Source organism: Gavia stellata, chromosome 14 (genome assembly GCF_030936135.1).
Source record: "Gavia stellata isolate bGavSte3 chromosome 14, bGavSte3.hap2, whole genome shotgun sequence".
Classification (NCBI taxonomy): Eukaryota; Metazoa; Chordata; class Aves; order Gaviiformes; family Gaviidae; genus Gavia; species Gavia stellata.
Genome location: NC_082607.1, coordinates 1,619,337 through 1,646,454, shown reverse-complemented (window position 1 = coordinate 1,646,454; position 27,118 = coordinate 1,619,337). Strand labels below are relative to the sequence as shown.

At 58.7% G+C, this 27,118-nt stretch overlaps 1 protein-coding gene across 1 annotated transcript; it reads right to left on the bottom strand.

The window, feature by feature from the left end:
• Positions 1-1,694: 1,694 nt before the first annotated feature.
• NALF2 (NALCN channel auxiliary factor 2) lies at positions 1,695-26,511 on the bottom strand. The gene is made up of 3 exons (XM_059824555.1): positions 25,741-26,511; positions 2,709-2,880; positions 1,695-2,130 (listed from the first exon to the last, which is right to left on the bottom strand). Exons 1-3 carry the CDS (start codon positions 26,509-26,511, stop codon positions 1,715-1,717), a joined length of 1,359 nt encoding a protein of 452 aa, XP_059680538.1. The 3' UTR covers positions 1,695-1,714.
• Between the last annotated feature and the right edge of the window lie 607 nt (positions 26,512-27,118).

Sequence of the window (27,118 nt, the reverse complement as noted above, 5' to 3'; positions counted from 1 at the left end):
GCTTCACCTCAACAGACCAGAAACCACAGCACTCTTACAGTCCTCAACTCTGTGACTTCTTGGACCCTCGCAGGGATCTGGGATCGGTCTGAGATGCAGCAGGACATTCCTCCTGCTCCATCCTGCAGTGATCCACCTGGGCTCTGCTGTAGGCTCTCCGCCAAGAGGCAGCCTAGAAACAGAGGGACCTTCACACGTCCTCTGTAGGCAACGAGCAGATTCTCATCCGTATCGCCACCAGGACATTTTGCAACTGACTCGTGCTAAAACGCACTCTCCTCCACACCCAGAATGAACTCTCTCGTCTCTGGTGCCTGGCCCAGAGGCGCAGCGCCGTCCCCCGTGCATCACCTCGCAGCATTCACGCTGGGAACAGTTCCTGGTGGGTGGGTGAAGAATTTGGGAGTTTCCCAGGAAAGTGGGATCTGATGTCTGTTTGGGGCTGAATCCCCGGATATGCTGAGCTCAGGTTAAAAAAACCGAACAAGTGAGCCAAATGAGGCTGCACCAGCCAGCACCTTGCCCGGCCAAGTCCAGCTGTCCCAGCTGGGCTCCTAGAAATATTCTAATCTGGGGGCATCCATGGATAGAAAGTATTCACAAAAACTCTCCTCCCCAGCTGGGCTTTATTAGCGCTTCTTCTTTGTGTGGGAGACTCTCCCTACAAGCCAGATTTCTCCAGCCCTTTTGCCCAGTCCTTCTGCCATCCAGTCGATGATTTGTAGCTGGGAAGCATGGAAGGATGCCTTCTGACGCCCTGCATCCAATTGTTACCATGCGCGATCCCACTCCCTCGCTTAGCCTGTGCACTGCTGCAGTCACATCTCCTTAACTCCTCTCGGAGACCAGCCACTCCAGTCAGGAAGGAAAGCAAAAAAAGGTTAAACCAAATCATCAGGATGCTTGGCAAAGTGGGACATGGGAATGCTGGGGACGTCCGTCCTGCTCCGTGCCTCCTCCCTCCCTCTCCACCTCCTTGCACAGAGGAGCAGGAGAGGCAAGGCTGGAGGAGCAGGTGGGGACGTAATGAGACAAACCCCGAGTAGTACCACAGTGTAGCATAATACCGTCCCCCAAACCCCATCAGCGAGGGGACGAGCCCGGGCCGTACGGAGGGGAATGCCGCGCTGAGGATGCTGCACCCCACGAGAATGGCTCTGCCTTGAGCTGGTGGGTTCTCCCCCTGGGACAGGATGGGGGGGGGCAAGGCCGTGCCGAGAGGTGCTGCCTCCCTGACTGCCTGGCCCTTCAGGATTTACAGACCGAGGAGGAAACGTTGGGGTTGGGCTGACTGTCAAACCCTTGGCGTGTCACTGGCGGGTAAGGTGCGGGCGCCCAAGGCACTCACGCAGGCGGCCGAGAGATGCACGGCAGTCCCAGGGGGACACCTCTTCCCAAGGCACCCCCTCCCCTCCGCTCCCCCCGCCCCCGTGCCGTACCTTCCTGCGCCGGCGCCTCGGCGAGGCCGGGCACGCCGCGCTGCCCGGCTGCTACTGACCGAACCCTTCTCAAAGCTGAGTCCCGCAGCCCTGTGCGCATTAGAGACTCTTCATCACGGGGATGCCCCGCGGCGAGCAGCTCTTGGGGGTATGTGTGGGGGTGTGTGTGTGTGCGTCACCCCCAATCCCGTGCCTCCCATTGGAGGAATAGCATGTGCCCCCCTTAGTGGAAAAAGATCTGGCGTTCTTCTTGGAGGTCGGCTTTCCCCTCCGCATCACTCGTCCCGTGCCACGCTCTCCTCGAGGGCGGGCAGGGCCTCCAGGCTGAGCCCTCCACCTGCCGCCCCGCCGCCGCCATGCACGCTCGAGAAGGACACCATGGTGTGGAGAAGCATCAGGACCAGCACGCACAGTCTGATCCTGCTGCTGCTGAGGCGAGACCCTGCGGAGACCGGCAGCAAGGATGGGGAGTGGGGCTGGTGGTACTGGTGGTGGTGGTGGTGGTGGTAGAGGTGGTAGTGGTTCTGCCGCTGGTGATGGAGGTGGGGGTCGTGGCGGTGGAAATGGAGTGACTCGGACGCTGTGGATTTGGGGGATGTGTTGTCGTTGCTGTCTGGGGGGTGGTCGCAGGAGTCCCATTGCACCTCGCAGCACTTGGCCTCCTCGTCAGGCAGCTGGTTCTCCAGCAGCCCTGCGGGAAGGAAGCGGAGGAAGAAGATGGGGTCAGCAGGAGACTGCGGATGGGGCTGCGGAGTCCCGGTGCCTGCCAGCCACACGCTGCGGGATGGGCAGAGCCTGAGAACTGGGACACCCAGAGACCCCCCGGGACTGGCCCTCGACAGGGCTGCGAGCCTGCACAGTCTGACAAGCAGAGACCACAGCCCTGAGGCATGTTCAGGCACCCCAAACACTGCTTGTAGCAGTCAAATGTCCTGGCCCTGCTTTAACCCCATCACCTTCGGCCCCTTACATGCTTGCTGTGGCTTTCAATTACAGTTAGGGCTTTCATTTCCTGCGCTAAGCTGTCGGGCTGTTGCCGTGTCGCCATTAACCACTTACACCTCACCCCGAGATGGCCACGTTTTGGCAGTCAGGCAGCGCTTCATGTGTTTCCACACTGTACCTCCTCCTCCTCCACCCCAAAAAGCCTTCAAAATCTGGTGCATGGCTTGCAAAGCACAACGGGGCTCATCAGCACCCACCCCTGCCCTGTCCCCCGTGCCGCCCGGGGTGTTGGGGAGCCTGGCCCTGCTCCCCGGACCTCCTTACCCGTACAGATGAAGCCAGGCAAACCTCCATAGATCAGCTCGTCATTGTCCGGTAACACAAACGGGCACCTGGTCTGCACCTCCAGGCAGTATTGCTTGCATGGGATCCGGTGTCGGCACTGTTGTTGGGTCACGTTGAAATACTCGGAGCACAGCCAGGCCTTGTAGACAGCCTAGGGGAAGCCACCGAGAGGGACATGTCACCTCCCCAGACGCCGGGGTAGCTGAAGCATTGCAGAGACACGGGGTGAAAGGGGAAGGGAAACCTCCGCCCAGCTCATGCGAGAAGTGCGTGTCAGTACATCGGGGTCGCTTCCTGAACACACCGATCAATTAAAATAAACCACCAAAGTGTTGGGACTGTGGAACTCATCTAACAAACTAAATCCACCACAAAAATAAAGCTAATTAACCACATGGACTAACGTCCCCTACAGACAGGCACTGTGACAGACCGTGGTGACTCTGCCAAGACCGGTGGCCAGACAGCCTGGTCCATCACGCGAAAAAAAATCAAGCACTGCTTATGGCCGGTCCTAGAGCATCCTCCTCCTCGCCGAGACACCCCGCTGCTCCCCTGGGGCAGGGCAGGGATTCATGCCTCCTCTAGAGCACTTTGGTCCCCACAAGCTCTGAACATGGGACAGCAGAACGGACCGTGGGCTGATCTTTATCGGAAATTTCCAAAGGTCTCTGCCTGCTGGAAAAGCTTCCGGCCAGGGCAGGCGGGCACCGCTGGGATACAGCACATGCAGCTGCTGCGGCCTCAGGCTTGTCCCTCTCTGCCACCAAATAACACCTTCCTCACCTTCCCCACCCATCTACCTGGCTCTGGGGGAGGTTCCCAATTCATAGAAATCTGGCACTTTTCGCTGTGCCATTTCTTTTGGCTCAAATGGGCAGACCCTGGGGGGAGCACGTTCATTTTACAGGCATATTTTGACACTCAACCGTACCAAACGGCGGTACAGATGCCCCTGTGTGCTCCGCTCGCCTTTTCACTGGTTAGAGCTGTGCTTGGCAACATTTCCAGAAGCAAAAGGAACCTGGGGGCTCACCTGCAACTGCAGATGCAAGGCTGTGCCACAACCCCCGCCCCTCCAGCCTGGCCGGTCCCCGGACCCCCCCCTCGGGGCCACTGCCACCGCCACTCGCGGGCAGGGGAGAGAAAGCGGCATTCATCTGCAGCTGACCGAGATGAGCTTCCTCAGCAAAAACCAGCTCTTCCCTTCCACCCTCCATGCAGTCGTGCCCATCGCGGCCAGCCGGGCACAGCCCAGATGGCTTTGGTTAAGACCGTATCTTCCTCATCCCCCTTTATCTCCCGAGCATCAGGCATGGGTGGGAACTGTTTGCCTTCGCTCGCTGTAAAAGGGAGGGAGAGCTCTCGTTTCTCGTGGTTAGCAGTCATTCCTCAGGCTGCCAGAAAGCCATGACACCGCTGGGAAGAGCAGCACCCTCCGTGGCACTTCCAGCTCATCTATGAATATATCTAGGCACTAGCGACAGAGTTAAGGTCGCGTTAATGACCACATCCAACTTCCTTTGAAACCAACTAGAAAGGACTCCCTGTGATTCAAAGGGAATGAATTTCCCTCCTCGGCATGCTTGGAGAAAACCCCGTACTCCTCCTTCCAGCTGCATTTTTATTTTCTGGAGGCTTTAAAAACATCGCTTCTTTGTTTCCCCATGTTTTCCATAGATCCTTATCATCGTTTGTTTGGACCATGGTAGTGCCTCAGGATTAAAGCTGGTTGGGAAATTCTTGGCAAGTTATTTTAGGCTTTTTTTTTTTTTCCTGGAAAATGCCAAATCATGAAAACCAGAATTTTCATGGAAGCATGTTAGTTTTGGTGAAACTTTCATCACAAAAAGTTTAATAGGGACCAGGACACAATATATGGAGCAAGCCTTTCAGAGCAGTCAATAGCCCTGTGGTCAGAGCTTTCAGCTGGGATGTGGGAAATCCAGCTGCAGTCCTGCTTTTTCTCCCCGGCCCATTGGATGTTAATTATTTAGACAAAGTGGAATGGCTCCAGAGAAGGGACTGACTCTGCAATCTGACTGTGAGGACACAACCAGGAGGGAAGAGCAGGTCTGGACCTGCATCTGCCCGAGCTGACTCCCCCGGGACTGAGGAGGAGGAGGGGAGACAGGCAGGGCGAGCACAGCCCGTGCTCCAGACCCCAGCTGCAACGCGTGTCCCCCCCCCAGCCTCTGTGCCCCCAGGGACCGAGTCGGGAGCAAGGGGATGGTGAGGAGGACACAGAAGGCCCCCTCAGTGGGGTGGCTCATGACGCTCCACAAGTGCGATGAGCTTTTCTCCTTTGGGAACGTCTCCTTTGGGACGCTCCACAAGTGCGATGAGCTCTCCAGAAGGTGTAAAACAGGCTTCAAACCATCCACTGCCTGTCTAGGACTTAGCCAGATGGAACACATCCTTACTTCGTTCCAAGGACTCGGCAAGTCCCTGCCTCGACACGACGCTGTTATTTACGCACAACTACAGACGCATGCATAATCTGGAGCAAAACGGAGAGGTCCCTGCCCCAAAGAGCTTGCAGCTGCAAGGACACGCTATGCGATAGCCTGAAACGTGGGGATGCCTCTGGGAGGGACGTACCGAGGATGGCAGCCGCGGCACGCAGACCCAGGAGAGCAGGCAGGGGCACCCCGCAGGCAGGGGCTCTGGCTCACCCAGCTGAAGGCGATGCCTTCCCCTTCTCCCCGTTAGAAGGCACAGGCATCCCACCGCAGCTCACCGGGCCGGGTGGGCAGCGGGCGGGCATGCAGACCTGCCCCCAGCAAGCACTCCCATGGAAATGGCTATAAAAAACGTTTTCCAAGGAGCTTTTAGGTCCATTGGAGATTTAAGGCATATGGGGTGGGGTGAATTTCCTTAGTTTCAATCTTCTAAAAATTAGTTATTATTTTAATTATTAGTAATTATCTGAGTTAATTATTTGGGCTGCCTTTATAGGCAACAGAGAGGGGGCATCCTGAGGACAACACATCCCTCTGAAGCACCGGAGTACCCCGAGCACCCAGCAGCGAGGCGGCTGGAGGTGCTGCTCTTTCCCTGTTGACTGCAGAGGATTTCTGACAGCCAGTGTTGACCAGCCGCTTGAATTCTAGATGACTGAAGCTGGGTGGGGCGAATTCTCCCCCAAGTCATAAAGTTTTCAGGATTAAAAACTGGGTGCATTAACTACACCACAAACAGCCTGCAAATTTAAACAAGAATTAAGATACGTACCAGAAAAAGATAAACTTGCCGCTCCCTTATTGTGATTAATCATTTGGGGTTTTTCTGTGCAACAAGTCTGCCAGTCACATAGCACCAACAGTGTCCTACTACTTAAGCCTCTCTCTTGCACCCGCTCTTCAGTGCTCCACGGTAATGAACAATAAACAGCAATCAGGTGAAGTGCATCGTTTATAGACAGCTCGCGGCGTTGTATTTGCTCAGAAAAATTCTGCTGCAAATGTTAAGTGCCAGCACGTGCAACGGCAGACCCCAGCATCCATCCACAAACGAATCGCAAACGGGAAAGGGATCAAATCCACAACGTGACCCACAGCCAGCACACCGCCCGGGGCCAGCGGTGGGTGCTCCCCTCCTTGGGGCGAGCAGCGGTGCGAGGCTGCCGCACCCCGCTTCCCCAGGGGCCGAACTGCTCGGCGGTGCCACGGAAGGGCTGTGCGTGGACCCTCACAAGCGAAGTCTGCAGGGTGACTGCTCCGTAAGGAGAAGGTCACCCGTCCCCCTGCCCGGCAGCCCCAGGGGACCTCCCCGAAGCCCAGCGCAGCCTGTGCGGAGCTGGACGGGTACCACTGGTGCGCCCGGCCCCGTCCACCTGCCCCAAGGGTGTGGGTGGAAGGACCAGACGAGACACACCGAATCCATCCCTCCCGCTCAGCCTGTTTTCCAGGCCCTCATCTGGCTTAGCGTTAGACATCTCCATCAATGGGACTTCCTCGCGTTTCCCGAGGAGGTTGTTTTACCGCTGAAAGCACTTCTCTCACTGCCTACGAGTTTTCCTTCATACTTGACCTACATTTTTCCATCCAAAAGTTCATTCCCTTCAATCATTCCATAAACCGTCCCTCTCCCTCCTCTGTGTTTACACATTTCTAATATTTGCAGATGTATCACACTCCCCATTTAGTCATAACTTAGGCAAGCTCGACTGATTTACTCCTTACATCTCTTGCAAGTCTCCCTCCCAGCCCTTGAATCATCTCTGACGCTGGCCCGCGCTGCTTCCCAGGCCCCGGTCGCATTCACGGCTCCCAGCTGGGGACACGTGCAGCCCGGTGAGGAGGGATGCTACGCTGGGTCCCTGGCAGGTCCCTGTCACCTGCCCTGTCCCAGCTCCGGCTTCAGGCTGCAGCAACCCGCGGTTCGGCCCCGCAGGCAGAAGGGGCAGCCGGCACAGGAGACTCCCGAGAGCGTAGCAGGAAGGAGCTCGGGCTCATCCCCCTCTCTGCGGAATCACAGCTTGCACAAGCGGACTCCGCACGGATCTGCACGTTTTCCCCACCAAATGTTTCTCCCATCAGGGAAGTTTGGCAGAGGGCTGGGGTCTCAGACAAGGACATTCCCGTGAATTTAATGAAAATACTGAGTGAAAGCAAAGAGCTGGTGATACCTCAGCCGCCGGCGAGGACAGAGGAGGTGCTCTCACCCAGAAATCGCGAGCAGGCACCAGGATTTCCCGGTGCCTTTTCCCCTTTTCCCCTTCCTTTCCAGGGCACCCACCTGCCCAGAGGGAAGCACCGGGGCCGGGTGGCTGCCCCGGTCCCAGCCAGCCCTCGCCTTGCTGGGCTGTGGGTCCTCCGGGCCTTGCAAGCGTTCCCGCAGCTGCGCATGATGGAAACCGCCCACATCTGTTCAAAAATACAGACAGCGAAGACCTGCTGGTGCAACAGGGCTGGCAGCTGCCCCACTCCACCGGCACCAGGCCGAGCTGCGGACAGATCCCTAGGAGACACCAGCATCCTCCCGTCACGCATCTGCAAAGATCAGCGTTACAGGCAAGGAGCAAACTCCCCAGGATGCTCAAGCAGCCGCCTCACGGCTTTGGTTTTTCAACAGCTTTCGACATCTCTGAGCTTACCCCACGCAGCTTGCTTTCTCTCGCTGTTATAAAGGACGTGCAAGAACTTAGGACAGGAAGAAATTTATTCTCTGCTTAAATCAACGAGGAAAGCTCTCTGTTTTCCTTCCTTGCCCTTTACAGTTTCTTCAGGAAGTGAGTTCGGTTGTGATCAGCGTTTCTTCCATTCTGTTTCTGCTTTTGGCTGATCTCCAGCCAATAAATATAAGTGACCTGACCTCCCAAAAGCTCCATTTCGGTGCCCTCCTCCTGCATTTTTAGCTCAGAGGACTGGCTAGGTGACTCCAAGAAAGCACAGGGAGTTTTGCTGCCTAGGGAAGGAGCCACCTTCAGACACCCAATGATATGTGAGGAGGAGGACAGGCTATCTATCCGCACCTGAATTTTGCCGGTGTGCCGAAATACCCCATCATAAAAGACATTAGAAAGGAACAAAACGAATTGGATTTCCAATAGCTATCTAGTTAAGCTACCTGTCTGCTCACACTTCCACCGACATCTGAAAGCAGCAGTCAGAGGGACGGCCTTTTCGCAGGCGCTTCTGTGCCAAATCGAGTTCCTCGCCGGCTGCACTCCTCCCGCCGCCTCCTGTCAGTACCAGGATGGCATCCCCCATCAAACAGCTTTTCCAGAGTCCTTCTGCATTCTTAGTATTTCTGCACAAAATAACGTACTCCTTTTTTAAAGTAATTTGGCCATTTCAATGCCAATCTATTGCTGCCAGTATTTTGTAAACACTGGCATTGCCTGTTGAACCACTCCAGCTAAGTTTCGGGAGAACCAAGGGGCAGGGATGGAGCAGCATCCTTGGGATGCAACACCTTTGCAGAGGATGCCGTGCTTGGGATAGTCCAGGTGCCCACCGGGTCCACCAGCTGTAATTAACCCAACGAGCTGCTGTTTTCCCATTAGAGCAGGAATCAACGCTTGGGATTTTTCCCCCCAGGAAAACCCTGCTAATGGTGCAGGGGGCCCGGCCCAGCTGCAACGAACCCTTCTCCTTAATTAGAGGCAGAGGCTGGGGCAGCACCCCCAGCCCAGCACCCGCTTCTCTGGAAGGGGGCTTTGCAGACCGGAGCGGGAGGAGGATGATGAGGGCAGAGAGGGCAGTGGGGAGCCTTCCCCTACAAAATAACCTCATTCTGCACAGAAAAAGCAAGACTTGCTGCTCGCCCTCCGCTAACCTCACGCCTGAGCAAGGTGGGGAGTTCCCCCATCTAACTGCCCGGGGGCACCCCTCCAGCACAGCGCTACCGGCCAACCCCCCCACCCGCGCTGCTCCCACCGAGGGGACGCCCAAGGAGAGCGGAGCCGCTGCCCAGCAGTAATAAGCTGTTACACCACGTGCAGGCAAATTGGATGCTTTGAGAAGCCGAGCGCGAGTTTATCGCTTGGCAAAGCTGCCCGGGGCTGCATTTAATTGCAAGAATATTGAGCTCTGCTGACCGATCTGAGGAAGCGCTGGGGTGAGCTCTGGAAGGAGACCCAGGAGCGTGCTCGGGCTGGAGGATGGGTGTTCACGCTGGAAGCTGCTGGGCTCTGTGTCACAACTCTCCTCCTCCTCTTTGCCACCGCTGAGGCCACGAGTGCTCGACCCGGCCGCAGCTGCGCAGGGCTGGGACGGTGCATGAGCACCCCGCAAGCCCCCGCCGGGCTCGCCGCTCCCTCGGACCAGAGCCCCACCAGCGCCAGGGAACCTGCCCGAAACCCTCCTCCCAACACCGCCCCGTTCACCTGCACCCGCAGGGAGCTCGCTCACGCCTGGCTCATCGGGACACCGCGTGTGCCCAGCCATCAGCTTCCAGGTGGGCTGAGAGGAGAAATCCCTGCCTGCCCCTGCCAGACCCCCCTGGCCGAGAGCTGCCCCCTCCCCTCCCGGAGCGGTTTCTGGGACTCACATTTCCATCATGGCCTGAGATGAGCATCTGGAGTGGCTGCGCCTCATTAATCTTGGACACAGGGAAATGAGTACTGCTAATGAGCCGCTCGGGCATCTCTCCAAGCTCTGGCACATCAGGATGCAGCAGGGGGAAGCAGGACGTGCAGGGGGGGAGAGAGGAGCCCCTTGGATGGCAGAGGATTAAGGGAACGCTAACGTCCACGGCCGGCCAGGAGGAGTCACAAACACACGCTGCAATGTCCAATTACCATTGTATTCAATTACTGCCGCCTGCAATTCTGACATTAACAATGTTGAGCTTTTTAAACAGCCTTTTTTTTTTTAATTAGCTTTGCTATAGGCTGTTCTAACATCATATCTGTAACAGCTGTTTTTTTGGTAACTTCTTTGATAGTTCTGGAGCTGCATTATCCCTGCCTTGCCACATTCACATGCTCTGGTTTAGGGGGGAGAAAGAAAAAAAACCAAAACACCCCAACCCCAAAACCCAACAACTGTGTGCGATTATTTTTTTTTTTTGGTATTGTTTTTACTTTTTTTTTTTATATAATGTTGACTTGTGCCTGGCGATGACAGCGCTGGAGCCGCGGATCCTCCGTTTCACAACCAGGGGAGGCGAGGGCCGGGGCGCCTCTGCCCATTGTACCCCGGCACCGTAGGGCACGGAGGGGAGTCAGCGTCTGCGGCTCTGGGCACCGCAATGGAGGCTGCCAGCAGGAACGGCGTGGGATGGGGCCGGGCGATCGGTGGGAACGGGGCTGGCTGCACGCAGGCTGCAGGGTGCTGGGAACGGCACCGGTGCGAACCCCGGCCGCTTGCCAGACCTGGTGCTCCTCAAACACCGCTGGAAACACCGCGCCGTGCTGCTGGACCAGCATCCCGCCTGCTGCCCACCGGGGCCGGCTGGCACGCGCCCACACCAGGCTCTCTGCTAGCCTGCAGCCCACCCACCTCCAGGGTTTGTTTTCCCAGTAGTTTTCCCCCAGCTATCCCGTGCATGACGCCAGTTTGCGGCTGCTGCGACTGCGCGGTGTGCCAGGGCAGAACGGGTGCAGGGGAGGCTGTGCCGCATCCGGCACCGATCGGGCTTGTCCTTAGGGAGGGTGCTGGGCAGGAGAAGCCCCCGCGCTCCCCAGCCATGGCATCCCACCCACATCCCGGGACCAGACCCGTGTCCCTGCCACCAGCTCCAGCGGTTCCCGATCTTGTCACTGAAGTCACTCCAGAACTGCTCCAAAGTGACGTAAGTCGGAGCTACCCACTCACAACACCTCAGTGACTTCATGAAGCAGCTCATAGTTTTTAGCATCTCAGTTTTAATCCCCAGTTCTTGGAATAAAGACACTATCTGAAAGCCCTTTCTTTTATAGCAAAAAAAAGGGCCCCCAAAAATAAAAACCCCTCCAAGCTACTCAAAACAAGTCTGAGACACACGCAACTCCCTAAGCTCTCATCTTTCAAAACTAAGAGAAAACAGGTTTAAAGCATGACCTCCATGCACCCTATACGCTCAAAGCCCAGGTAACAGTCCTATCACACTGAAGTTCACGATATCAGATAGCTCGTTGCATGCCTTGGGAACACCTGGAGCGGGCAAAGGACAGAAGAAGCATCTCAACCTGCCTCTGCAAACACACGGACACTTTCAACACCCGTGGGTGCGCTGGGCCAGGGGCAGCCCCGGGCAGCGCCAGCTCCCAGCCCAGGGATGCTCTCAGGGGCGGGCACCACATTTACAGGCTCATTTCTTTGCTAATCTGCCTATCGCAACTGAGGGCTGCTGTGTGCAGAGGCCAGGGAAAAGCCTGCTCTCATCCCAGCAGATGCAACTCTCGCCTTGGAACAAACCCAGGAGGAACAGCCCGTAATTGCAGTCTGTACCAAAACGGGGAGCATCTCCTGGAAGAGCGGTGCTCATGGCCTCGCTTCGGACACCGGACAGCCCTCAGCAGCGCTGCGGCCGGGACTGCACTTAGGAGACATGGCACTTGGCATCCCAGCACGGCTGTGCGGCTGCATCTATCTGTTACACAGCAAGCAAGAAGAAAAATAAATAATCACACTAATTAATGTCACAACTGGATGAATGGAAAGGCAGTGACCACTGCCAAGGCCCCTCGCTTTCCACAGCCGGTACCTGTGTGCCTGCACGTCATAGGTCCCCCCATTTCCCAGCACGCCCATGCACCATCCAGGAAAACACCCTGTACAGATTCTCGCTGCGGTGCAGGGTCACAGCACCCAGCGCAGGAGCCAGCACTGCAGCCACAGCGACGTGGGGTGCAGGGGCAGAGGTGTGGGACCCTGGGCCACAGGGCGGGCAGTGCTGCCTGCTCCCTGCCCAGCGCTGCCTGGAGCCCCTTCCCTCCCACCGCAGCTCCCGCTTTGCCCAGCGCAGGTTTGCCACAGCGGCCCTGCAGCCATCGGGACCCAGGCAGGACTTACCCCTGCGGTCCAGCCGCCCGCCTGCAGCCACCCGGCCCTGCACAACAGCTCCTGCGGACCACAGCCCACTGCGGTAAGCTTTTGATACCGTACCACTGCTTGAAAACATTACAATTCCCACAAAATAACGTTTTCATTTAACTATCAAACGCCACCTTCGGGTAGATGTGTCCTTCCTCCAAGGGAGGATGATGATGGGGTGGAAGCGCTCTGCTCACCGCTGCCCACGAGCTCCCAGAGCACAGACCCCAGCTCTCGCTCCAGCGTACGTGATGTCGGCAGCGTGTTCAGTCCCCCCGCACCCTGGGTCTGTCCCCTCTATTCGCCCTGTGATTTCTTCTGGCAGTGACTACCCACGCTTGGACAGTGTCTAGTACAATGTGGCCCCAGTCTTGGTGGGCTGCCTGCAGGCGCTGCTGTAAAACAAATGTATTGAATCCAAACAAAACGCACATGGAGCCTGCTCCTTCTGGAAGTGCCTTGGAAGGAAGGACTGGGCCCCATTGTGCTACAGGCTGCACAACACCAGCGGTAGACAGTCTCTGTCCTGAGAAATGTCTGATGCACACAAGCCCGAGAGCACAGTAAAGGCAGAAAGGACCGGCACTCCCACGCTGAGCCCGCCGAGCGAGAGGGGCAACAGTAAATCCAGACCGCTGCTTTATGCTCTCCTTTCAAGAAGGGTTTTGGCTGGGGTTTAGAGAGGAGAAGACCAGCTCGCTGGGAAGGCGAGGCCAGGATGGGAGCGTGAAGGTATGCATGGGAAGGGGATGGACACCAGGAGAGTCGGCCAGGAGACTGGGACAAACAGCCGATGGCCAGGGAACAAGCAGCTTCTCCTCGGCCTTTGGAGGGCTTTGTCCTTCTCCATCTCCCCTGCAACACCGCATGGCCAGCACCCAAGGGGGAGGGTGTCCCAGGGCTGCGGGGAGGCCAGGCCATGAAGGCACCGAGCCCCCTCCCCAGAGCCCCGACCCTGCCAGCTCGTAAGGGCTCCGGCACACCAGCATAGGCATCGCAGCCCCAGCCAAGGGGTGGGAAACACCAGAACAGACCGGCACCACCTGGCCCAGACACACCAAACCAGACTGGACACTCCCCCGTCACCCCGGCATGGGTGCACCCACCCCCATCCCGCTCCTACAGGTTGGCCACAGAGGAGCAGGGAGAGGGGACAGCTTGGTCGCCCAGCCATCGCCTGCTGGGGATGTGCCAAGTCCTCCCTCCCAAAACCACTCTGGTTACTGTGCAGCCAGGAATGCATTTCGGCAGGCTCCACGGAGCCCCAGTCCTTCCCTCTCTCCTGCCACAGCGGAGTGATGCAGCTGGGATGCTCCAGCATCGAGCTCACCTTCCATGCCTGGGAGCCCAGCGCTCCGTGCTTGCGGCCAGGCTGCACGCCTGCACTGGGACTAAGCCTTCGGCCTCCCAGAGAAGCTCCTGACACTACACTTTTTTGTGGAAAGGACAGCGGGAAGCAGATGAGGCAGAGAGCCCGATCACCAGTGTGCGGCTACATGGGGGGCGTTTCTGCACTGGCCCCTGGCAGAGTGGGGTCGGGACCATGGGATGCTGAGGGGGGTCAAGGCAGCAACAAAACCCAAAGAACCCAGTAATAAAGGATGAGCGACTCCAGCTACCCACCTACAGACTGGTCAAGTGTCAGGACAAGACAACGATGAGAAATAAAATTTCCCCCGAGCAGCCAGCCTGAGGTGACGGGAGGCTCGAGCAGCTCCAGCGATACAGATGCTGGCTGCAGGAGTAACCGACTAACCGCTCCTTAACAGCCCCCCCAGCACACGGTCCTGCCTGGCTGCCTTGCAGAGGGGGCCGAACTAAACGCTAACGCCAAGAGATGGTGAGGGCAGAAAGAAGAGCAGCAGAAGGCAAGAAAAAGCCACACAGAGGCTGGGAGAGCAGCAGTTCGCTCCAGTGCTGCACTTCTTTCGGCAGCTATAACTGAACCATGGCTCAGCTAGAAAAACAAGGAGACAACGCGGACGTGGCTGGGGGAAGCATCCCGTCCCGAGCGCTGCTCTCCCGCAGGAGCCCGTCACGCAGCGGGAGCCCGGCCGCAGGGAGAGGGAATCCAGAGGATCATTAACCAGCATCCTAAAAATAACTCCTGGGGGTTTCAGAGCACCTCGGAAGGTGGGAGGGCTCGGCGAGGCGGGCAGGAGGGCTGCTTGAGAGCACAGTGATGTCTTTGCAGTAGTTGCACTGGCTGGCACGGCTCCGGAAAGACGCGCGCCCATCTCTCATTTGCTAGTCCCCTGGTGAGGCTGCAGGTAACCGGTGGGTTAGTTAGCAGCCTAGTCTGCTATCAGCCCAATTAGTTCAAAAGTAATTAAAGACCGGTATGAAGCTGAAGATGAACACAATCGAGTTGGGACAGAGGGAAAGTCAGGTCCCTGCAATCTATTAGCATCGCTTGAGGAATTCACTCCCATTAGATACTGCTGCAGCCAGGAGCTGAGCAGGATTCGAAAGTAGATTAAACATTTATACAGATAATGAGAACATCCTGTTACATTAGATAGGATATAAAAAAATAAAGGCTAGACACTTCAGTGCCACAAGCCATAAATTACCCACCAGCTGGCGGGGGCGAGGAAGAAGTTTCTCCGGCAGAGCGGGTGCATCTACCTTCCAAGGAAGTGGTTAGGCTGGAGCATCGTTTTTGGGAGGGTGCAAGTGCCCAGCCCAGCAAGGGCTACACTGGGGCGTCACGACAGGGCTGCCTTCGCAACCGATGCACGTGGAAGGGCCCAATCCTGCATGTTGCCAGGAGCCCCTTGTTCTCACTCAAGTGCTTGAATGGTGCACAGCATCCCGCAAGGTCTCTTTTGTATGAACGGGAACACAACATGGTACAGGGTCTAAGGCACACTCCGCAGTGGGAGGAACCCAGCCTGCCTCATGCCATGCTCGGTGCGTGTCACCGGCGGGGTGAGCAGCAGGATCTGGCCCGTTCCAGCTCCCTCATGCAGCAAACAGCAGGGAGACAGGAGTGTCCCACCTCGGCAGCCCGGCTCCCAGGCACCTTTCGGGGGCAGAGGGAGTTGCACAGCCTCCCACACCGACACTGGGGTTGTTTAGGTGTCTGCAAGGGCCTGTTACGCTTAACTTGTGTGCGGAGGTCCCTTAAATGCAGCAAAAGATTATTTTCTAGACGCTTATCACCACCCCTGGCAGCTTCTACTGATGGAGACAACAGGACTGGACATGGCTCATGTCAGATCTGAGAGCTGGAACCTCTTTTTTTATATATCTGGCTGAATACCGCTTGCTGAAATCTCCCCCTCCCTTCCAGGTGCGGCCTTCACGCACCCGGGGAGGTGGAGAAAAACCCAGGATAACTCTCAGTCTCCACGGTGAGCAGCAGGCAGATGCTCCCGGCCAGCATCCCTCCTCCTCAGGCAACGATCCTCAAGGGATGCACTCCTGCGGGGAAGCCCCATCCCTGCTGCTCTTCCCTGGAGCAAGCCCAGGACAGGCGGGGGCTCTCCTCTTCTCTCTGTAAAGCTGCCACAAAGGCAGCTGCACGTCTGCTCGGTCCCCCTGTGCCAGCCCTGCCCGCAGGCTGCCTCCCCTCCCGGGCCAGGAGCCAGGATGCGGGCAAGCCCCAGGGCTGCCCTGGCTGCTGCTGCCTGCCGGACCCTTGGAAACAGCCGGCACCTGGAGCCTCGGGGCCGCATGCCCAGCACCCCGTCACCCGCAGAGCAAACGGGCACACGAGGGAAGGCAGCAAGTCACAGGCAGGGTGCTGCAAGACAAGGGGGTGAGCAAAGGGGTTGGCATCTTTGGTAACGCTAACACAAGGAAACTTGACCTTCCAAAGCATGGTACAAAGGTTAATTCTCCCCTGCAGAGCGGAGGTGCTTGCCCTGCATTTCCATGAGCAAGAAGTGCCTGGAGAGCTGCCCCGTGCCCTGGGCTCATCGCTGCCCCAGGACTGTGCTCCAAGCTGGCCCTCCATCCCAGCAGCTAGTGCTGTTCCCTGACGATCTCATTTTAACAGGCGAGCAACGAACAATGACAAACAACTAACACATCACAGCAAATGAATGCTGCTCTTGCACACGTACACAGGGGCTTCGGCAGACACTGCTTCGCAAGCTTTGCGAAGGGGAATCAGGCACAGTTCATAAACACCATTGAGTCAAATGCCTTGATTTGCACAAGCACCTCCTCAGACATATTTTCCACATGCCCAACCAGCTCAGTTTTGGGCTGCAACACTCCAAGTGCTTCCAAGCCCAGGGACTCCAGCGAGCAGGTTTGCCTTGTGGGCACGGCTGGGCTTAGGGCACGGCGCAGGGAAGCTCTGCAGCCTGCTTAGGAGAAATGGCCTTGTGGGGCCATGACAAAGATCCAGATAACTTACAGGTGTACAGATCCAAACCACACACCTAGAAATCACCTAGAAACTAAGCAGCAGGCAGCAAAAAAATCACAGGACTTTGGTGTTGCACATGTCCTGCCTGCACAAGCATCCCTCCTCAACAGGCAGGCAGATGCGCTCCCCAGACACAGAAATTTCCAACCCCTGCCAGCCCCACGGGAAGCAGGGCCGGGCTGACAGGGATGCCGGGCACGCTGGACAGGTTACAACTTTTTGCCAAACACAAATGACAAACAGCATTTCTACAGATGGCGTTTCTGCTATCAGCCATGCCCTGAAGAACCCCTGGAATCAAATAAGGATCTGGAGACCGCATTCAGGAGCAAAAACCCCCAACAGCATGAGGCAGCCAGTGCAGGGAGCCAGCAAAACGCGGTGCTTCTCCCACCCCATCAACACCTCTCCTGTCACCTACCTGTCACCTCCTGCCGAGCAGCCCAAGCAATGACGTGTTGGGAGCAGGAGTGCCCGGACACTTCAGAGACCTTTGGGATGGGAGTAGGGACTGCAGGAACCTCTCAAACGTACCCTCAAAGAGCTCTGCAGACTGAGCCAGCATCCACACCCCCAAATATCCCCTCTTCCCATGCTTGGGGGCTGCAGACGGCCCACACATGGCAGTGGGGAAAGCAGCTGCCACTTGTGAAATAATCATCACCAACACCCGACCCTGCATGCCCCGGACTCAGCCGGGGCTGCCGGACGCTGCCTGCCTGCCCGCACCTCCTGCCAGCCAGGGCTCAAGGAGCCGGGACCGCCCCAGGTGTGGGGAACACGCAGGGGAGGAGGCGGCTGTGGGGGAGGACTTCTCCCTACCTCCCCGAGCATCTCCTGCCCGGTTTGCAGGGGCAGGCCTGTGCAGCGGGCGAGCGGCTGAAGCGGCGGTTGGTAACGTGGCTGCCTGGGAATGTTCTGGCTAAAGGGTTTTTTTCCCTTTTGAAAATGCCAGTTCTTGGAAACTGAAGCATCTCATGGGAAGACAGTAGCTTAGAGATGCTTCCCCAGGCTAGAATGGAAATTCTAATGAAACCAGGTGGAGGCCGGAGGGGGCCTCGGGTGGGATGAGGGAGGCTTCTGCCCAGGGCAGCCAGGACCTGCCTCCACCCGTCCCCAGCAGCCACCAGAACCAGGGGCTTTGGGGATGACACTGGAGACCCTGTTGTGAGGAATAAACCGTCCAGAGCAGAGCTCTCATCTAACCTCGGGCTGGCGATAGTTGCTTTGTGTCCTCAAGCGTGAGGACATCTCTCCTTTTACAGCTTACTTCTTGGTTATGGGGACATTCTCCAGCTCTCCTTGCCGCAGTGCCTCCCCTTGCCCGCCTGCGCCAGGGACCTGCTGCCAGCCCTCCCACCCCTCCGCAGCCTCCATCCACCTGCAGAAGCTTCTGTGCAGAGATATCAGTTAAAATGCCTAATACATGTATCTTTTACTCCTAAGAGGATGAGGAGGTCAGGCAGTGTTTTTTCTTCTCCAGCTGGGACCAGGAGCACTGGGATGCTCACGCAGGCAGGGCTCTAGAAAGCCAAAACCTTGCCAGGTGATGCTGTTCCACGCTGCCTTTTTTTAAACACAATGTCAAGGGCCACATCAGCAGAGTTTGGGGGAGCCCACACTGGCTGTGTGCGCCCAGCACCGCTCCTCCTTCTGACACCCCAGGAGAGAGGCCCCGGGGAGAAGCCAAGAGCAAAAGCCGAGCAGGGAAGAGGAGCGAGGCCAAACTGGTCGAGCCTCCTCAGGCAGGCAGCTGCCGGCTCTGCCCGCGGGAGCCGGGGCTGCAGGCAGCGTGGACAGATGGCTGCTTCTTGCCCAAACAGCCTCCGTGTCTCATTCACAGATTTGCTGTCTCTGAGTCATTGCCCTTCAAACGACAGCGGAGCCGAGCATCCTCTGCACGGAGCCAGGCATGAGTCGCATCCTAATGGCATCCCGGTGACAGCGGGAGTAGCCCCTGGCAGCCAGGTATATCCTGCACTCCTGCCTCTCCTGCCTGCCTGCCTGCTGCCTCCCACCCCAGCGGGCAGCTCTGGAGCCAGGCAACAGAGGAAAAGCCCCGCGGGGCACCTGTGGGGCCAGCCCTGGGGCCATGGGATGTTTCAACGAGACCCCGCTGCGTCCTGGGGTGCGGAGGGGCTGGGGCTGCTGCGTGCGGTCCTTGGGGCTCCCAGGTGCCGAGCCCTGCGGTGGTGCCCGGGGTCCCTGCTGCGGGGAGAGGCCAGGCTGTGCGTGATCCCTGCCGTGCGCAAAAGGCTCCTTTCCTGATGCAAAAGGTGCCTGTCCCCGGACGGGGACCAAGTGAAGCCCTTCGCGTGGGCAGGCCCAGCGATGCCCTGCGTTCAAGCACACACCGTGTGCATCCTCTTCCACCTCTCAGTGCCCAGCTATGGGGAGGGTGCTGCCTCCTCTCCCCCGGCAGCGCAAGGATGCTCGCACGGCTGGCAGTCAGCGTGACACTACCAGATCCCTTTGTCTGCGGGGACAGCGCGTATCGCTGCCTGTTATGAAAAGCAGCATCACAACCCATCCCCAGCCTGGGCCACCCCAGGCAGCCCGTGGCAATGGATGCGTACAGCAAGGGGGGACCAGGGGGTTGTGTCATTTCACCAGGTCACACATTTTGCTGATACCGTCACACACGCTGCTGAGCTCGCTGACTCCCAGAGGCTGCCCGCACCCAACAGGACCAAAGCACGCCGGATGCTTTCCAAAAAGCATTGTTAGCTGCTGAAGTATTGCATCGCGCCTCTGCAGCTGAGCCTGCTTCTCCGAGGAGCTCGTTCCACCTCGCCGGTGAAGCCCCCCTGCACGCATCATGCTCCCAGGGATGGGCACGCACGGAGAGGAACCCAGGCTCACGTGCATCCAGCACCGGCGGCAGCAGGCACAGCCGGGAGCACACGGGCACAGGAACAGGCGCTGGCGCCTGCGTCACTTGTAGCTACTTGGTGACAGTTTGATGGAGACAGATCTCTCGCCCTCCCTCGCACTCTTCCCTGCACCATTTGCCAACCTGCCTGTTGCTGCACAGAGACTTGCTGCCTTTATAAACTCCTATTTTTTTCCCTTAAGCATCAGCGACATGTTAACAGGTGAAGACTAACAGACAAGCAACCAGCCGCAAGCAGGCAGCCAAACACCACTGAAATCAGCGGTAAATCCCCTCTCCCCATTAGCACGACCACCCAACAGCCCAGCCCAAGGGCTTGGGGGGAGCACTCCACAGCTGCTGCCCCCACCCCAGGCTGCTTCACCCCACAGCAACCACGTGGGTCTGGCCGCCAGCCCACTGGGCACTCCCAGGCACGTGGAGATGTCTCGACCCTGAGCCACACACGGGACTGTCCGAGCACCGGCTCAGCACCCCCCTTCCCTCCCGGCTCGCAGCGCTCCCACGCATCCCGGGCACTGCTGCAGCATTTCTGACACCTTGACACTTATTTTATTACAGACCAAGCTCCTTGCATCAGTCAGTTTTTAGTTCTTCTATTTTTTGATCTTTGCCCTCTGTTTTCAAGCATCCAGGTGGCACCCGACACAAGGCGCAGGAATCGGGCCGTGCCAGAGGCTGTGCCCGCAGTAACTGCGCGCCTAAACCCACACATTCCTTTCGTTCAAATTCTTTACACAATTTAATCACATCTTTGTGCAGGGCTGAAAAAATTCACCCTTGCCTACATGGAATTGGTGTGTAACATGGAGCTGTGCACTCAGCTACGCTCGTGCATGTGGTCTTGCTAAAGCTGCCAAATGACGTACTGCGCTGAGCTGCTGGAATTACTCTGGAATTTACTCTGGAACTCTTTTTTCACCTCATGAAATGCCAGTAAAGCTCCACCTCACCAGCCAGGCTTGTTCCCGAGGAAAAGCTCCAGGTGCAGACACCGGAGCTGCCCGGGTGCTTGGGAGCAGCCTCTCCCCACCCAGGCACCGCTGCTCCTGGTGCAGCACCCACGAGGCCACTCATGCTGCAAGAAGGGTCCCAGCCCAGGGTGCGGCTTTGAAGTCACCCATCGGCAGATTCAAGCCGCAATGTTAATGTAACTCCACCCTGAACTTCACATTTAAAAAAAAAAACAAAAACAAAACATAAGCAAGATTTTGGTAAAAGCACTTTTGCCGTGGGTCTCAGGGGACCTCTCCTTTGCGCACAGGTCCCCGTGCAAGGAGCCATCCCGGCTCGGAGCCAGAGCGCACCAGGTTGAGCAGCATTTTGGATAAGCCCAGCCCAGACAAACTCAACTTGAACTGCTTTTGTGACAGTAAAAGGCTGCTTCGGTTCCCCCAGGAGGCATCCCCAGCCCTGGGGTGCCCCCGGGACGCTGCCCTCCCAAAGCTCCTGGTCCCAGCACGCTTGTGTTTCCAGAAGATGCTTCGCAGGGAGGGATGCTGAGCAGAGATGCAGATCGCTGATGGTGTTTCTGGCTAAATAAGAGCAAGAAAACAGGATGCCTGGAGGGTGTTGAACCCGGGCACCACAGATTTGCTCCCCAGCCGCGCGGTACGGGCTGTGCCAGGCGCAATGCCATGGCACCATACAGAGGGGACCAGCCTCCGTCTCTCACTGCATCGCCCGTGCACCCGCAGCAGGGAAACATCGGCACGTCGCGAAAGCCTCAGGAGTGAAACCCTGCCCTGCCAGGCTCCCTCGGATGGGCTCTCTAGTAGGTAACAGGGAAACCAGAGGTGCAGAAACAGATCTGGCCAGGGCCGCAGCGGGATTCAACAGGCCCTGGCCCATGCACACAGAGAAACCTTGGTAATCTAATACAATTTGAGATGCTACAGGTCCTGTCCAGCCTCGCCTTCCCACCAGCGCTCTGTTACCAGCCCCGGCCCTGCAGCTCCTGGCTGTCAGTCCTTCTCTCTCCACAGCTTTGTTTCTTGCAACCTAATGAGTCCTTAATTCAGCAGGCTTTGTCCCATAGATCTTGATTTGCCCTAGTACCGGTGGGAGCGTGCACTTTTAGGAGAGCTCTCCGTAGCGGCTGTTGGTGAGGGAGACAGCACAAACACAGTGCTCTGCTTTTACAGAAGCAAACCTCTCATCTGGCGGTGGCTGAGCTGGAGCAACACTGCTTTTTGCCTATTCAGAAAGACGGGAAAAAAGGCACAAACCAGCCATAAGCATCCCGCAGGGCATCACTTTGGAGGGACGGGGATTTCTTCCTGCACTAAGTCCTGCAAAGCCTGAGCCGACGGCTCGCGTGCTGCCCCGCATTTCCCGAGGGACGTTTAGCTGCAACATTCATGTCCCCAGGCTGCGACCTCCTTGAGCCCTCTTGAAGGATGCTACTGACGTGTCACCTCAACCGCTCAGTGCACGAAGTTTATCATGTCTGGCAGTGACAAAGGGTACAAGTCATGCAGGAAAAGGGGAGATGGAGGTGGCAGGCAGCTGCTCCTGACTCATTTAATAAACTTTCCCTCTTATAGGCAGAAAAACCCCAAGTATTTCCCATCTTTTTTATGTACATCACCACTAACTAGCACCATGACCCCAGCAGCTGGCACTCAGGTCTTCTTCACTGCAAGAGGTGAAATGTATTTCAGAAGATGGAGAGAGCGTGCGGACCCGCTTCGTCCTCTCCCTCCCCTGTTCGCACGGTGCCGGGGGACCTGCCCGCAAGCAGCTGTGAGAGCCAGCCTCCATGAAACCCCGTCAAATGGAAAATGCAAACAAACAATAAACCCGAGAAACATATTTTCACATTTTACTGTCTTGCAGCCATAGGGATTTTTGGTGTTAGTTGTAGGAGTAATAAGTAAAACATTTTCAGAGTGTCATTTAGAAGCTGTTGATGCTGCACGAGAATAACAACAACGTATGCAGAAAGTGGAATCTGCCCGGGAATTATCTCCAAGCAGAAAATAAAAAGGCCAAGGAGAATATTACAGCAATGAGTAAGCAGCTGAATTACACAGAGACCCCACCATTTCACGGCACTCCTATCTCCCACAGCTCCCAGGGTGATTTTGGCTCAGCCTTCCCTGAGCGCTCCCCCGAGCTCCGGGCACAGACGGATCCACTGTTTGGATACTCAGGATGCTGCTCACCCCCCGCCCCGCAGCACCCCCCTTTCCCCTGCTAAGCGCAGCACCTCAAAATCGGGGTCAGCCCTCGGGATGATTTATCAACAGGGAACAACGGGACTCGTGTGTCCCTGTTCCTCCTGAAACCAACCCACAACACTCAGCCGTTTCCAAGCTTTTAACTCAGGGTCAAACCTACTGCCGTAAGAATGAACCGGCTGCTCCGGGGGGGCTTTTGTTGTTGTTTTAAAGTAGATGCAATAAAGAGCCAAAATCACCGGGGTGATTCGGCTGCCAAAGAGCTCCATGTGTGCTGTTTATCGAGCCTCACTGCTCCTTGGGGACGAAATTACTGGGGGATACGTGGCTCTGCCGAGGGAGGCTGTGTGCAGGTGAGCTGGAGCTGCTTTGTTTCCCCGCCTTCATTTTTCCAGCCGCTATTATGGAATAGGAAGGATGCGAACGGGAGGCGGCCACGCGGTGCAGGAGCCCTGCTCCCACGGTCCCCTGCCCCACATACTCGCCCAGCCCCAGAAATATTATTTAAATCCTCTTTACCCAGCTACAGGGCTCTCTGCAGCCAGAGTCCTGCTACCAGGATTTTGCAGGAGCCCCTCATGCCGGCTGAGCTGTCTATTATGTTTTCCTCCACTCCTAATTTGCTGTCATTTGCTCTCATATGTTGTTACCATCGAGCGGTAGCTCTCTGCTGTCGCTTACAAGCAGGTATTCACATGAGCAGCATGCAGCCGCAAGTCACATCAGAAAATGCAGTATTATTCAGCATCTGGATAGGAATTACAAATTCAGGCTGCTTTAAAAATCCCGCCAGCCAGATTTTGCCAATGCAACGAGTAACTGCAGCCCCTGCTGAAGTCCAGGGGACTTGAAATCAGGCCAAAACCCGCTCGTCACCACCACGCTGGATGAGTTTGGCGTTAGCCTCATTTCACAAATGGGGAACAGCCACTGAGAGGGTGAGGCTGAGACTCGCAGCTGTGGAAGTCTAAAGTAAGGCACCTAAATACGTACCGAAGCACCTTAAATAAGTGGCCTGATTTTCACGAGAGACTGAAACGAGCGGGAGCTGCGAGGACTCGGGTCGGCGCGTGCGGACTCGGGCACCCGCACCGGAAATTTCCTTGCGGGTGGCCTGGGCGAGCGCGTACAGGTTGGCCCCACTGCTTGCGCCCTCCTGTTGCTTCCCAAATGCCGCCTGTGAAGTCGCAAAGCTGGTGCTCACAGATGCTCTAAGGATGCAACCGTCAACGTGACAAGGAGCAAGCGAGGAGGCACGCGCCTTGCCGCTGCTACCTTCAGCCCTGCATCTTCTAAGCTCGTTTCCTGTTTCTCATCAAGGATGTTAAGACCAGGGACACTTAATAAAGACTCATCTAAGCACGGCTCTCTTTCTAGATGCTTTACAGTCCATGGGAACATCTCCTTGCCCAAGACCCGAAGGTAATGATTATTTTCGTATCTTTCTTTGCTGCTCTCTCTAGATTTCTATACCAGGGAGCACAAGCAAGTTGGACTCGGCAGAGATGGACGCTAAGCCTGAAGTGAGGGCGTCCATACACGCTTACAGCAGACAGCATGGGAAGACCCCGCTTCCGCTGGGTCCCCGGGAGCGGGAGCAGCGCAAAGGCAGGCAGCGCCGAATCCCTTCATTCAACTGGGGAAGCGGAGTAGCAGGACCAAACCACTCAGTGCAGGCTGAATACTATGTACCTTTGAAACCACGGGGGGAATCTGGGCAAGCAGATTGCAATTACCTGGCCTGGCACCAGCCCAGAACGCGAGCCCTAGCTCCTTTCCAAAACCAGCTCCGTACAAAAGCGATGCAGAAACGTGGGCCTGAGAGCAGCGGCCAGGATCTCGCCGTTGTGCCCTTGATGAAAGACACCACCTCGGTGTCCCCAGCGCTGTGCCTCAGTGCTCCTCCTGCGCTTTCCCAGGGGATGAGCGCCGTGCCGAGAGCCACCCGCAGCACCACCGCAGCTCCAAGTGTCCCTCAAAACTCTCCCATAAGAGCAGTGGCCAAGCCCCATCCTGTCACCAGGGGTGTTGCTCTGCCACCGTCCCTGTGGGGACGATGCTGTCACATGCCCCGCTGCCTCTCCCCCAAGACACGGCTCTGAGAGAGGGAAAGCAGGTTTAATTATCAAGACCATTACGCTTCCTGGAGGCGATGTCTGGAGGGAGTGTGCACAGGTGAGCCTGGCACCTCAGAGCAGGCGTAGGCTGGAGGAGCCACAGTGCTGGGACTCGTGAGAAAGCAGGGGACCACCCAGCAGAACCGCACCGGGCTCCGGACAGAGATGCGACTGCGGCTCTCGTTTTGGAGAGGAGATGGCACCATGCTGAGGCTCGATCCGACTAATGCTGGGGGAGGCGACCCATTCGCTTTCGGAACACGGACCATGCCCCGGGGCTGGGGATGGGAAACGCTGGGGGGAACGCCAAGGGGGCAGGCACATCCCGGCACCCCTGGCCCATCTCCCCGGGGAGAAGCGGTGGAAGGGCTGGAAAACAGCTGCTGCAGGCGGGGAAGGGGCTCCGGCACCATGGTTCATCTCAGGTCACTGCTTGTCTACACACCTCAGCTTAACGACGGCCGGGCAGAGCCCTGGGCTGCCCCAGCCCTGTGCAGCACCCCTCCGCAGCAGCAGCGGGCCGGAGGCAGCGGTGAGGGGCCCCACACCTGCCCTGGCTTGGCCTGCATGCGCACGGGTGAACGTGCACGCGTACACGTAAAGGGGTGCAGGTGAGGCTGGTGGGGAGTGGGGTGTCAGGAGGCTGCGTGTGCGCAGATGGGCGTGAAGGGATACGCGAGCGCACGCGTGCTCAGGACAAGCCCCGCTCCGCCCTCTCGCTCCCACCACCCCCATCCCTGCTGCCCCAAGGGCTCTGGACCCATCCCGCCGGCACGGCCGGGCTGGGGCTCGGGGGGCAGAGGGAGAGCCCCAGCCCGTGGGCAGGCAGGAGCGTGGCTCCGGCAGGTGCGCGGGCAGGAGGGCCACGGCAGCCGGGACCCCCGGGGCTCGGCGGGGCTGCGGGACAGCGCGCAGCTCGCCCCAGGCCGCCCGCCCGGCGGGACGGGGGGGGACCCCGGAGCACCCCCTCCTACCTTGCAGTCTGTCAGGCAGGATCTGACCGAGTAGTCTTCCGATTGCAAGTACTTCTCCAGCAAGAGGTCGAACTCCTCGTATTTTTCCTGAGCGTGTTGGTCCAGCCGCTGGTACGCCTGGACGCAGCTGCTACAGGCCTCCCCGCCCAGCGCCCCGGCCGCCGCCACCACCAAGTCCACCATCAGGTTGTCCACGCTGCAGTCCAGGCCGTCCGGGCCGGCCATCTCCCGCAGCAGGTCCCAGATCGTGTAAGTATCACAAAAGGAGAGGTTGAAGTTCCTAAAGTAAGCCTGCAGGAAGGTCCTCTTGGAGGAGGGAGAGGCGAAGAAGGGGGCGGCGGCGGGGGGCGAGCGGAGGGGCGCGCCGGCCGGGGAGCCCCGCGGCCGCTGCAGGGCGTGCAGCCGGGCGCAGGCCGAGTCCAGGTCGCCGCGGGCGGCGGGGCAGGGGCCGGCGGGGCCGGCGGCCCGGCTGAGGTTGCCGAGCAGGGCCTCGCAGCTGCCGCCCGCCGGCTCGGCCGCCAGCAGGGCCCGCGGCCCGCGGCCCCGCGGCCGCCCGGCGCCGCTCCGCTCCCGCGCCCGCAGCTTGGCCCCGGCGCAGAGCCACAGATGGTCGGAGAGGAGGACGGTGAAGAAGAGGAGCGAGGCCAGCGAGAGGCGCCATTTCTGCGCCCGCTCGGGGTCGGCCACCGGCTTGTCGCTGCGGCGCGGCGCGCAGCACACCGCCCCGCCGGCGGCGCCCCCGCGGGGGTACATCCAGGCGCCGCGGATCATGCTGCGGGGGCGGCGCGGGGGGGCGGCGGCGGCGGCGGCGGGGCGCGCCGCGCTGCCGCCGCTGTCACCTGCGGCCGCCGCGCCGCGCCGCCGCCGCCGCCGCCGCCGCCATGCCCGCGCCCCCGCCTACAGGCCGCCGCCGGCCGCCGCGCTGGCTCGGCCCCGCCGCCGCTCCCCGCCCCGGCCCCGGCCCCGGCCGCGGAGCGCCGCCCGCCGCTCGGGGGCATGCCCCGGCCCCGCTCACTCGGCTTTCCGCCTCCCCGTCGGCTGCGCCAGCTCGCGGGCCCCGCCGCGCCCGCCGCCGCCGCCGGGCCCCATGCCCTCAGTCTGTCGCCATCTTCGGCCGCGCCGCCAACACCTTGAGGAGCCGCGCCGCCCTGCGCCTGCGCGCCCGCCCGGCCCCCCCGCCCGCCCCGCGCCGCCCGGCCCGGCCCGGCCCGGCCCGGCCGCGCCGCCTGTCCCGGGCACCGGCGGCGGCAGGTGCCGTGGTGCTGAAGGACAGCTCCGCCCGCCCCGCCGCCAGCGGGGCCGCGCCGCCCGGGGAGCGGCAGCGGCAGCGGGGGCCCCCTCCCTCAGCCGCAGGCCCGGGCAGCGCCGCGGGGCCCCG